Source organism: Benincasa hispida, chromosome 7 (genome assembly GCF_009727055.1).
Source record: "Benincasa hispida cultivar B227 chromosome 7, ASM972705v1, whole genome shotgun sequence".
In the NCBI taxonomy this organism is placed as follows: Eukaryota; Viridiplantae; Streptophyta; class Magnoliopsida; order Cucurbitales; family Cucurbitaceae; genus Benincasa; species Benincasa hispida.
Genome location: NC_052355.1, coordinates 26,770,672 through 26,783,776, shown reverse-complemented (window position 1 = coordinate 26,783,776; position 13,105 = coordinate 26,770,672). Strand labels below are relative to the sequence as shown.

At 40.0% G+C, this 13,105-nt stretch overlaps 1 protein-coding gene across 1 annotated transcript; it reads right to left on the bottom strand.

Annotated features, from left to right (window-relative positions):
• Positions 1 to 2,514: 2,514 nt before the first annotated feature.
• Positions 2,515 to 4,166, bottom strand: LOC120081035. The gene is made up of 4 exons (XM_039035715.1): positions 3,865 to 4,166; positions 3,289 to 3,580; positions 3,080 to 3,207; positions 2,515 to 2,992 (listed from the first exon to the last, which is right to left on the bottom strand). Exons 1-4 carry the CDS (start codon positions 4,164 to 4,166, stop codon positions 2,515 to 2,517), a joined length of 1,200 nt encoding a protein of 399 aa, XP_038891643.1.
• Positions 4,167 to 13,105: the final 8,939 nt, after the last annotated feature.

The following is a 13,105-nucleotide window of genomic DNA, read 5'->3' as shown; positions in this document are numbered from 1 at the left end:
AAGAAAGAAGAGATAAGGCCGGGGGAGGTTACCTTTTATAGGCTATCAAAGGGGAATGTGAAGTGACGTCAGGTGGCGCCTAACATCGTCATTAATGGGACAGATGAAAGGACATGCCTAGGGTTTCTAAGCAATCGAGTGCTTTATGTCTTCGAGGGATGTCCTTTATGTTTGGTCTATGTGTTGGCTTAAGTCCAATGCATTAGAATCCTACCCCGTTTCTAAACTTCTTCAAGTTGATTTAACATTTTGTTTTATTAGTAAAATAATAAAAATCAGCAAATAACCATAATTCAAAGAAAAGGCTAACAAATAACACAAAGTAAATTGCAAACAATCACAAACATAAAATACATAATGCAAAGAGTTGGTGTAGAAGAAGCGTCCCTGAAATATGTGTCTATTTGAACACAGGGAAGCTTCGACGCGAGCCTCAATTGGCTTCGTGCAACTTGAGAGATGACTTTTGTCGTTCTATACTTTCCTCAAAGTAGGGCTTCACCCTTTGCCAATTTACTTTGAATGCATTTATGCCATCTTCTCGTGTTAACTCAACCGCTCCATGTGGAAAGATTGTTTTAATGATAAACGGTCCTAACCACTTAGATTTTAATTTTTCTGGAAACAAATGCAATCATGAGTTGAATAATAAGACTTTGTTCCTAACAACAAATTCTTTCTTACGGATGCATTGGTCATGCTAACATTTAGTCTTTTCCTTGTAGATTTTGCTGTTTTCATATGCATTCAGCTGCCATTCAAGAAGCTCATTGAGCTGAAGCTTGCATTGTTTGCCCACGGCTTCCAGGTTTAAGTTCAGCCCTTTCACTGCCCAAAAAGCTTTGTACTCCAACTCCAAGGGTAAGTGACAAGATTTTTCAAATACAAAAGAGTATGGAGACATACCTATTGGAGTTTTGTAGGCAATTTGTAGACCCAAAGTGCGTCTAGCCTTTGTGCTCAATCTTTCCTTGATGCATTGACTACCTTTTCCAATATCATCTTTTTTTCCCGATTGGATACTTCTGCTTGACCGTTGGTCCGAGGATGATATGCAATAGCAATTTTTTGCCTGACATTGTATTTAGCAAGTCGAAATGATGCGGCTAATAAAGTGCATACCTTCGTCAATCACCAGTGCCCTCGGTGTTCCAAAGCGTGTGAAAATATTCTTGGTGAGAAACTTTAAAACAGTCACTGCATCATTCTTGGCACAAGCCACAACTTCAACCCATTTTGATACGTAGTATACTGCTAGCAAGATGTATTGTTGACCACAGGACATAGGGAAAGGTCCCATGAAATCGATGCCCCATACATCAAATAATTCGACTTCAAGTATATTATTAAGAGGCATTGCATCCCTTGAGGATATATTACCTGCGTTGACAAGGGTCACACTTGAGAACATACTCCCTTACATCCTTGAAAAGGGTGGGCTAGAAATACCCACTTTGGAGAACCTTTGCAGCGGTTCTTTGTCCTCTAAAATGACCTCTGTAAGGAGAATCATGGCACTCAGCTAGGATGCATTGTGTCTCTTCTTCTAGAACACACCAACACATGATGAAGTCGGGACCTTGTTTGTAAAGAAACGGTTCATCCCAAAAATAGAATTTTCTGTCGTGTACAAGCCTTTTCTTCTGTTGAGAGTTGAAGTGCTCATGGAATTGTTTGGTGGTCAAGTAATTAACAATGTCTGCATACTACGGTTCCCTTTCTTCAACTTTGAATAAAAATTCATTGGGGGAATGCATCTCTGATTTCATCTTGTTGGTCTTGTATCTTTTGATGTTCTAATCTCAACAGGTGATCAGCCACCTGATTTTCAGTCCCTTTTCTGTCATTGATGTCAATGTCAAATTCTTGCAAGAGTAGTACCCATCCGATTAACTTCGGTTTTGCGTCCTTCTTGCTCATCAGGAATTTAATGGCCAAGTGATCTGTGTAAATGGTTGCTGACGCACAAACTAGATAAGATCTAAATTTTTCAATTCCGAACACTACAACCAACATTTCCTTTTCAGTAGTTGTGTAATGCTCCTGAGAGTCGTTTAAAGTCTTTAACGCATAGGAGATAGGGCGTATCAAGTTTCCTTTCTTCTGCCCCAACATGGTTCCAACTGCAACGTCGCTTGAATCACACATCAGAATGAAAGGTTGCATGCAGTCCGGTGCTATGAGTATCGGAGCTATAGTTAATGCATACTTCAATGTTTCAAATGCGTCGATGCAGTCACAATCAAATACATAGGGTCAGTTTACTTCTAATAGTGCGCTTAGAGGACGCGCAATATGAGAAAACCCTTTTATGAACCTTCTGTAAAAGCCTGCATGTCCTGGAAAACTTCATAATGCTTTCATATTTGCAGGCAGAGGAAGTTTAGCCATGACATCAGTTTTGGCTTCATCGACTTCCAGTCCGGCCTTAGACACCTTGTGGCCCAAAATAACACCTTCAGTCACCATAAAGTGACATTTTTCCCAATTTAGCACAAGATCCGTTTCCTTACATCATGCAAGGATGACCTCTAGGTTGTCTAAGCAAGATTGAAAGGAGTATCCAAAAACTGAGAAGTCGTCCATGAAAACTTCAATGGTCTGTTCAAGAAAGTCTGAAAAAATTGTCATCATGCATCTTTGGAACGTTCCTAGTGCGTTGTACAATCCGAAAGGCATGCGTCTAAACGCAAATGTTCTAAATGGGCGTGTGAATGTCATCTTCTCTTGATCTTCTGGGTCGATAAGAATTTGATTGTAACCAGAGTATCCATCTAGAAAACAATAGAATTCCTTTCCAGCTAATCGGTTAAGCATCTGGTCAATGAAGGGGAAAGGGAAGTGGTCCTTCTTGGTCACCACATTGAGTTTCCTATAATCCATGCAAATGCGCCAGCCTGTGACAGTCTTTGAAGGGAGTAGTTCGTTGTTGCTGTTAACTATCACTATAGTGCCTCCCCTTTTAGGGACGCATTGAACTGGGCTCACCCAGCTGCTATCGGAGATAGAATATATTACTCACGCGTCAAGCCACTTAATGATCTATTTATTCACTACTTCCTTCATTATGGGATTTAGCCTGCGTTGAGGCTCAATTGATCCAGTCTTCCCCTCTTCTAGCCTAATCTTGTGCATGTAGTACGATGGGTTGATGCCACAGATGTCAGCCAGCGTCCATTCTATTGTCTGCATGTGTTTTTGTAACATCTGCAAAAGAGAACATTCATTAGGCTCAGAAAGATTAGCTGAAATAATTATAGGTAAGGTGTTATTTAATCTAAGAAAAACATATTTAAGATGGTCAGGTAAAGGTTCTAGTTCTAGTGGTTCCTTCAACGATGGACGCGCTGGCTTAGTTTGCCGCTCACTCAGACTTAGTAGCTCGAGTTTCTTCATGGTTTCTCCCAATGCAAGGACCTCACAAACTTGGTCTGCTTCTTCTTCAGGCAATTCTATTGAGTTGCTAAGTTGACATTCTTCATCATCCGAAAATTTTAATGCATTTAACACATTAAATTTCATTTCTTGGTTATCTACGAGCATGGTCAGTTCTCCCTTATGCACGTCTATTAGTACTTTCCTAGTGGCAAGAAAGGGGTGTTCAAGAACGATTGGTACATCCCTGTCTGCTTCATAATCAAGGATAATGAAATCTGCTGGGAATATGAACTTGTCAAACTTTCACAAAACATCCTCAATCTTTCCTTCAGGATATGTGATCATTCTATCAGTGAATTGAAGTGTTATAGAAGTGGGTTGTGCTTCACATTCCTAATTTCTTGAAAACTGAGAGGGGCATGCGGTTTAACGCTTGCTCCCAGATCACACAACGCATGTCCCACGTCTAGCCCTCTAATTGATCACGAGACTGTGAAGCTTCTCGGATCCTTCTGTTTCTTGGATAAGTTGTTGCTGACTAACGCATTGCACTCCTGCATTAGAGCAATTACTTCTGTCTCACTGACTCTTCTCTTCTTCTTCAGAATATCCTTCAGAAATTTTACATACTTCGATATTTGTTCTAAGGATTCTATAAGTGGGATGTTAATGTGCAGTTGCCTCAGAAGTTCAAGAAAATGCTTAAACTGCTGCTCATCATTCTTCTTCAGCAAGTATCTGGGAAATGGCGCTTTCAGCTGCATCGCAGGTTCTCCTGCGTTAGACATGCTCGGGTTGGAATGACTTGTGGATTCTGGCATCTGCTCTTCTTGATCTTCAAATGCCTTTGGGTGTGTTGTGTGCTCAGTTGAAGGATTGTTGTTTCTTGGGTTCACTGTTCTTTCTACAAGAGGTCTGCCACTTCGCAATGTCACCGCATGACATTACTCTTTTTCGTTGCTATTTTCCGGGGTTTCTATATTGCTGGGCAAGACTCCTGACAGCTGATTTTTCAGCTCACTAATGATTTCCCCCCCTTGTATCTCCATATTTCTAATGGATGACGCTTGGCTTTTTAGCAATGCGTGATTCTGGGCGATATATTCCTTTAAGAGGTTTTCAAGCGGAGAAGATGAACTCGATGCATGACTTTCTCTATAAAAGATTGTTGGTGCGACTGCTGAGAGAGCTGGAATCCAGGAGGCGGTTCTTGCCTATGCTGTTGATTTACCCCTGGTTGGTGTTGCTCCTATTGGTGACCTCCCCAAGAGAAATTTGGATGGTTCCTCCATCCAAGATTATAGGTGTTCGAGAATGGGTTGTTTTAATAAAGCATACCGACTGCGGATTATGTAGGCAATTAGTGTAGGAATGAGGATTTCCACAACCCACACAGCTAACCATGGGTTGTACGAATGTTTCCACCTGATTTGTCTTTTGCATGTTTGATGTGTTCCCCAGTGATATATTTTGCAAAAGGTTTGTCATGGTAGCCACTTGTGTAGAAAGCGTGGCTATTGCGTTAGAATCAACAGAGTTCACATTCTGAGAGCGTCTCCTCCTATCTGCTCTTGTGTCATAAGTGTCATCTACCCATTCCATATTTTTCTTGGCGATGCGATCTAGTATTTCTTTAGTTTCATTGTAAGATTTATCCAGAATACCGCTAGCTGCAGCTGCGTCGACTGCATTTGAGATGCTCTATTCAATCCTCCATAAAAGGTTTCCATCTGGACAGTTAAATTTAATCCGTGATTAGGGAAATTCTTGACCAGTCCTTTGAAGTGCTTCCATGTGGCACTCAAGGTTTCTTCATGTTCAAAGTTCATTATTTCTCTCCGCCTCCTTGCGTTCATGGTGGATGGAAAATATTTCTGTATGAATTTCTCCACTAATTTTTCTTAAGTCGTTATCTCCTCAGGCTCCAAAGAACTCGTCCATTGCTTTGCGTCATCACACAGAGAATATGGGAATAAGGATAACCTGATAGCTTCTGGTGTGATACTAGGAATCACAAACGAATTGCACGTCTCCAAGAAACGTTTCATGTGGATGTGAGGGTCTTCTCCACGATCACCTTCAAACTGGCTAGGTGTTTGAAGCATTTGTAACATTACAGATTTCATCTCAAACCTTGTCCCATTTGGCGTTGGATATATGATCCCTGGTGAAGAATCATACAACACAGGAGACGCATACTCCCGTATGGGATGTGTACTACTATTTTCCATTATGATAAGATTTTAAGCAGCATGGGCTAGCTGTTGAGCTAAGTTATGATTTGCTTGCTCGTCCGTCATTTGTTATTGCCTGAATTACTGTCTGAGTTGTTGCCTTAACCTACAGCGACGATTAGATCGGTTTCTTCGTCGGAAGGTCCTTTCAACTTCCGGGTGTATACAAATTCAGGAGTGTTTTGCCGTCTCAAAAATGTTTACGTCACTTTCGCATTTGGGATTGCCCTGCACATGTGCTTGAGTCTAATCCCAAAAAGTTGGAACCACGGTCGAGGTTATGCCTCTTTTAGGCTACTCCAAAGGTACACGAGGGGTTATTTTAATGATCCGACGGAAAATAGGGTGTTTGTTTCGACAAACGCTACTTTCTTGGAGGAGGATCATATAAGGGAGTACAGTCCCCGAAGCAAAGTCGTGTCGCGTGAGTTTTCCAATGAAACTACTGAAACTTCAACAAGAGTTGTTGAAGAGCCTACTACATCAGTAAGAATTGTTGATGGGAGTTCATCCAGTAGGTCAGTTCCACCTCAAGAGTTTAGGGAACCTCGACGTAGTGGGAGGGTTGCGAACCCACCCGTTCGTTATATAGGTTTCACGGAAATCCTTGCTATGGTAGCAGATGGCAACGTTGAGGATCTATTGTCTTATAAGCAGGCAATGGAGGATGTTGACCAAAATGAATGGGTCAAGGCCATGAATCTTGAAGAGATCATTTATATGGTGCAACCCGAGGGATTCATAGCCCAAGGTCAAGAGAAAAATGTTTGCAAACTGAATCAGTCCATTAATGTACTAAAACAGGCGTCTCGATCTTGGAACATACGGTTTAATACTGCGATCAAGTCGTATGGCTTTGACCAAAACATTGATGAACCTTGTGTCTACAAGAAGATCATCAACGCTTCAGTACTCTTCTTAGTGTTGTACGTAGACGATATCCAACTCATTGGGAATGCTGTAGGTCTACTGACTGCAGTTAAGAACTGACAAGCGACCCAATTCCAGATGAAATATTTTGGAGAGGCTCAGTTTGTTCTAGGTATACAGATCTTTCGGGATCATAAGAACACAATACTAGCACTGTCTCAGGCATCGTACATTCACAAGATGTTGCTCAAGTACTAGATGTAGGACTCCAAGAGGGGACTACTGCTGTTCAGGCATGAAGTCACTTTGTCTAAGAACATATGTCTTAAGACTCTTCAAGAGGTTGAGAAGATGAGACGGATTAGTCTAACCCAGGCCATTTTAATGTTGTTGACCCGTTTACGATGGTTCTCACAGCTACAGTGTTTGAGGGTCACCTATGGAGCATGGGTCTACAGGATCGCCCGCGACTGGACTAGGGCAAGTGGGAGATTTTCTTGTACTAGGCTTTTATGTCCTAGTTTATTATTTTGTACTAGTTATTTGTCCACCCCATTTTGTTTTAGACAAGTGGGAGATTTTTAGGGTTGATGCCTAAAGTCTTGTGTCCTGTAGTTTGTAAACAGTTTGTACGAACGCTTGTGTTGTTAATATACGATATTTACTTCACATCTTGTATTTTTTCTCAGTTGCTTGTTTTATCTGCTTTACCATAAACGAATAAACATAAAATCCTTGGTTATCTGTATGTGACTTAAGCATGTATGTGGTGACATACTAGTGGATCATGTTTTGAGTGATAACCAAAATGGTCTATAATATATGGATATAGAAGGGAAACCTTATCCTGGTAACGCTACAGATGCGGCCCGCTTTGTGGATGAAGGAAATCGGATCTGAGATTTCCATGAGCAGCGGAACAAAACTATTCCAAATTACAATCATGAATGAACATATATTTACAGTCGACTTTAATACAAATGGTTATACAATTCATACAGAGAAATTATAGCATGAATAAACTCAAATGAACAGAGATTAAACTCTACGCACATATGAGGATGCGTCTCCACGCTTCGTTGAACAACTCTGATCAAACAAAAACAACCACGAGCACTCGATCTACATGACTGCAACACCGCACGAACACTTCGCGCTCGTTCATGAACTCCTCCACGATCGCCTCGGTCACGAACTCCTCCACAACAGTGAATGGCCTTCACAGCACCACGAACGGTCTCCAAAAAACCTCGATGGTGTCGAGTTGAGTCTGACACCTCCAATAAGGTGACCTTAGTATTCTTGGTGTGAGAATCTAGAGGGTGGGCTCTGTTCGGACTTGGTATGAAGCAGACGAACGGAGGAAATAACGATCGCGTACACGACTGGGCAAGTGGGAGATGGTAGAGACCTATCGTATAGGTCGATGCCCAATCGTTTAGATAAAGCTATGTGATCGTCTAGCAAAAGCTATGCGATCATTTAGTCTATCGTTTAGCTCGGTCTGTCGCCTATAGATACTACACGATCGTTTACCTTGGCCAGCGATCATTTAGTAAATATTGCACGATCGTTTAGCCTCGCCCAGCTGTCATTAGTAAATCCGAATTTACTTGCCGACTTCGTGAGTTTCTTTTGCACGAGAGAAAACTCAAAAACCTTTTCGAACTTTTTTAAAAACCTCTTTTGAAAAATAGAAAAACTATTTTCCTTTTAACTCACGGTTACCACGATCCAATAACCACCCACTACTTTGGTTATTTAAAAGAAAAAGAAGTAATTATCCAATAATTAATATTATTATAAACATAAATGATAACCAACTTATCATACTATATTTATAACCTATAATTTTAAATATTTCATCTCATGAAACATATAAACCACAGTTCTTTTTCTATTCCATGGTATTTAATGTAAATCTCATTTATATCAATCCTCCACTAATGTATCTCATACATCAAACCGATTATATCATATATAATCAAAATACCTCTTGTCAATTTGAACATTTCAAATCAACACCAAGAACTGATCCTCAACTGAATCCATTGAGCTACCAAGGGACCTCATGGACTGTAGCTCAAAGCTCCAACGGTACGTGAATAACTGACTAAACTCTTTAGTTATGGGATCCACCATTCGTTAACTGCCAGGAACTCCACTAAAGACCGACAGCTGAACTCTCCTTACCACAGATATATTATGTGTCCATCTTAACCAATCACAGTGCGACAAACCTTCATAGATCGCTTGTAAGTATAGTTGGGCTAATAACCGTTATGCCCCTTTAGTTACATCTGTTTTCTTAAGTACCACCGATTCCCTCTAATGAACATAAGTCATAGTCCTACTATGACTGAGTCTTCTCTTCCAAAGAGAAGCTGTGGCCACTATGTTCAAGCCCCGAAATCAGACCTTAAGAGAGAAATCTCTCTACTTATCCCTGCTTCGGGAAAGGATTGAATTCCATATTGTAGATTGAGTTCCCAGCTCCCAGATCAGATAAGTCCCTAAACTAATCAAAGGAGTGAATTTCTTGCTTCGGGAAAGGAGTGAATTCCATGTTGAGTTGGAAATTTGCCCACTCTCACCATATTAATCAAAGGACCGCCCTCAAAGGCAGGAGTTCCTAAAACACTCAGGATTGAGGTTGTGTCACCTATGGTCGTTTAGGTGAGATGCAAGTCTCTAGTATCAACGGCGTTATATACAGAGTTTAGTCATCTCGTGGTCCAGGTTTTATACAAACTCTTTGTATAGGACACCCCCGCTCCACGTCTCCATATGAATGGTTAAGATCAACCATATGTAGTAGTTTACAACACTTGCAAACCTCTACAAAACGAGCCGTATCCGTAGCGTCACTAGGATCAGGTATCCCACCTTAATCTTTATACTACAGACCTATTTAGGTTATCACTTAAGGCATGATCCACTTGATATCACATATACATGCTTAAGTTCACATAAGATAACCAAGAAGCTTTGTTTATTGGATATGAGTAAATGTCAGAACTAAATAACATTTATTTTATTCACTGAGCAATGTGTATCTTTACAAAACAACGAGATTCCGAGGAGAATTAGGACACCAATCCCAACAGTGGAATGGTCACGAGTGTTGTGACTTGTCACAAATGGTCTGATCCTAATCATTCGTGTTGGGGTATACGAGCGGGGGCATCCTATACAAAGAGTTTGTATACGACTTGACCACAAAGTGTTTACGTCTCATTATATAACTCCGTTCATGACAGAGACTTCACTTCACTAGGATGACCATTGGTAACATGACCTCAATCTTGAGTGAGTTAGAAACTCCTACCATTGAGGGCGGTCCTTTGATTTGTATGGAAGCGAGTGGCCAGGTCGCCGATTCAAACCTACCATTTTGGGGATTTGTCTGATTTGAGAGTTGGGAACTCAGCTACACAAGATGGAATTCACTCCTTCCCCGAGCAGGGGTAAGTAGATAGATGGCTCCCTTAAGGGCTGATTCCAGGGCTTCAACGATGTGGCCCACACACCTTCTCTTGACCCGAGAGGTGTTCCCATATTTGGACTATGTTGTATTGTTCATTAGAGGAATCAGTGGTACTTAAGGAGTGAGATGTAACTACAGGGGCAAAACGGTAATTTGACTCAGTTGTACTTACGAGCATTGTGAGATCGGAGCGATAATTAGTGTTTGTTTATCTTATTCTTAGCATGCCGATAATTAGTGTTTGTTTGTATAATTGTTCGTATGAATGTATAATGTTGTATTTCGGTCATTGTGAGATCGGAGCAATCCGAATGCGCTCATGGAACTCTTCGGTAATCGATCCTGCAATTGGTATCAGAGCCAGGTTCTAATACTTCGATTTCATCTGTTGCAACGACATGAGATTTACATTCATGGTGGGTGCATTTCTACACTGGTTTAATGGTTAAATTTGCTGTGGATGTGCAAATTAATGGTTTTCGGGATGGTTAGCCTTGGTTTGATTTAGATCCTTTTACATTTGCGATTGTTTGTAAAGGCCCCTGCGTTTTTGGGCATTAATAATCATTATCGAGTCTCAATTGAAGCAGTGAGAGATCTGAAGTTGTTTTTTGAAGATAGATATCTAGTAATTAAAAATGTTTTGTATGCACCTCTTATGAAGAGGAATTTGATATCTATCGCTTGTATTATAGAACAATTATATACACTATCTTTTAATATAAATGAAGCGTTCATTTTTTGTAAAGGTATTCAAATTTGTTCTGCTACACTTGAAGACAACTTATATAAGTTAAGACCAACTAAAGAAAATTTTGATTTAAATACTGAAATGTTTAGAACATTAGAAACTCATAATAAAAAACAAAAGGTTTCTTCCAACGCCTATCTATGGCACCTAAGACTTGGTCACATAAATCTCAATAGGATTGGGAGATTGGTCAAGAGTGGACTTTTAATTCAGTTAGAAGATAACTCTTTAACTCCATGTGAATCATGTCTTGAAGGAAAGATGACCAAGAGATCTTTTACTGGAAAAGGTCTCAGAGCCGAAGTACCCTTAGAACTCGTATATTCGGACCTTTGTGGACCAATGAACGTCAAAGCTCGAGGTGGGTATGAATATTTCATCAGTTTTATTGATTATTATTCAAGGTATGGTCATGTTTACCTACTTCATCACAAGTCTAATTCTCTTGAAAAGTTCAAAGAATATAAGGCTGAAGTTGAGAATGAATTAGGTAAAACAATAAAGACACTTCGATCAGATCGAGGTGGAGAGTATATGGACATACGATTCCAAGACTATTTGATAGAAAATGGGATCTAGTCACAACTCTCTGCACCTAGTATGCCTCAGTAGAACGGTGTATCAGAAAGAAGAAACCAAACCTTATTAGATATGGTTCGCTCTATGATGAGCTATACTCAATTGCCTGATTCCTTTTGGGGATATGCACTTGAATCTGCTGTCCATATTTTAAACAACGTTTCCTCCAAAAGTGTTTCAGAAACACCTTATGAGCTATAAAAAGGGAGTAAAAGTAGTTTACGTCACTTTAGAATTTGGGGTTGCCCAGCACATGTGTTGGTACAAAATCCCAAGAAATTAGAACATCGTTCAAAATTATGCCTATTTGTAGGTTATCCAAAGGAAACAAGGGGCGGTCTGTGTTATCATCCTCAAGAGAATAAGGTATTTGTATCGACAAATGCCACATTCTTAGAGGAAGACCACATAAGAAGTCATCAACCTCGCAGTAAATTAGTATTGAATGAAATTTCCAAAGACGCTACAGATAAAGCTAGTTCATCTACTAAACTAGTAGATAAAACTAGTACATCAGGTTAGTCACATCCTTCTCAAGAGTTGAGAATGCCTCGACGTAGTGGGAGGGTTGTTCATCAGCCTGACCGTTACTTGGGTTTAATAGAAATACAAGTCGTCATACCTGATGACGGCATAAAGGATCCATCGACCTATAAATAGGCGATGAAAGATGTAGATCGTGATCAATGGATCAAAGCCATGGACCTCGAAATAGAGTCTATGTACTTCAATTCTGTCTGGAAACTTGTAGATCAACCAAATGATGTAAAACCAATTGGTTGTAAGTGGATCTATAAGAGAAAACGAGACCAAGCTGATAAAGTACAGACTTTTAAGGCTCGACTTGTGGCAATCAGAGAGAGGGAGTGGACTATGAAGAAACTTTTGGACTATGAAGAAACTCTCTCCCATTTCCATGTTAAAGTCGATAAGAATACTCTTATCCATTGCCACCTTTTATGACTATGAAATTTGGCAGATGGATGTCAAGACAGCCTTTCTAAATGACGATCTTGAAGAGGGTATCTATATGGCTCAACCAGAGGGGTTTATTGTACAGGGTCAAGAACAAAAGGTTTGTAAGCTTCAAAAATCCATTTATAGATTGAAAAAAGCTTCTAGATCCTAGAACATAAGGTTTGATACTGCAATCAAATCTTATGGCTTTGAACAGAATGTTGACGAGCCTTATGTTTACAAGAAGATCGTCAATTCTACTATAGCATTCTTAGTTTTATATGTCGATGATATTCTACTCATTGGGAATGATGTAGGATATCTTACTGACGTCAAGCAATGGCTAGATACTCAATTCCAAATGAAAGATTTAGGAAATGCACAGTATATTCTTAGGATCCAAATTGTTCGGAATCGCAAGAACAGGACACTAACCATGTCTCAAGCAAATTATATAGACAAAATGTTGTCTAGATATAAAATGCAGAATTCCAAAAAGGATCTGTTGCCTTTCAGACATGGAATTCATCTGTCAAAAGAACAGTGTCCTAAGATACCTCAAGAAGTTGAGGATATGAGAAATATTCCCTATGCCTCCGTAGTTGGAAGCCTGATGTATGCAATGTTATGTACTAGACCTGACATATGCTACTCAGTAGGGATCATCAGTAAATACCAGTCTAATCCTGGATGTGATCATTGGACTGCCGTTAAGAACATCTTAAAGTATCTAAGGAGAACTAGGGACTACATGCTCGTGTATAGTGCTAAGGATTTGATCCTTACTGGATACACTGACTCTAATTTCCAAACGATAAAGATGTTAGAAAGTCTACATCTGGATCAGTG

Bases quoted from the DNA above. Each gene is read 5' to 3' on its own strand.
- LOC120081035 (XM_039035715.1), bottom strand. From the start codon at position 4,166: ATGTCTAACGCAGGAGAACCTGCGATGCAGCTGAAAGCGCCATTTCCC. The intron at 3,581-3,864 runs GTGATCAATTAG...TCTTGCCACTAG, and splicing joins CCGAGAAGCTTCACAGTCTC to GAAAGTACTAATAGACGTGC. The intron at 2,993-3,079 runs GCTAAATCCCAT...CTCCGATAGCAG, and splicing joins TCAATTGAGCCTCAACGCAG to CTGGGTGAGCCCAGTTCAAT.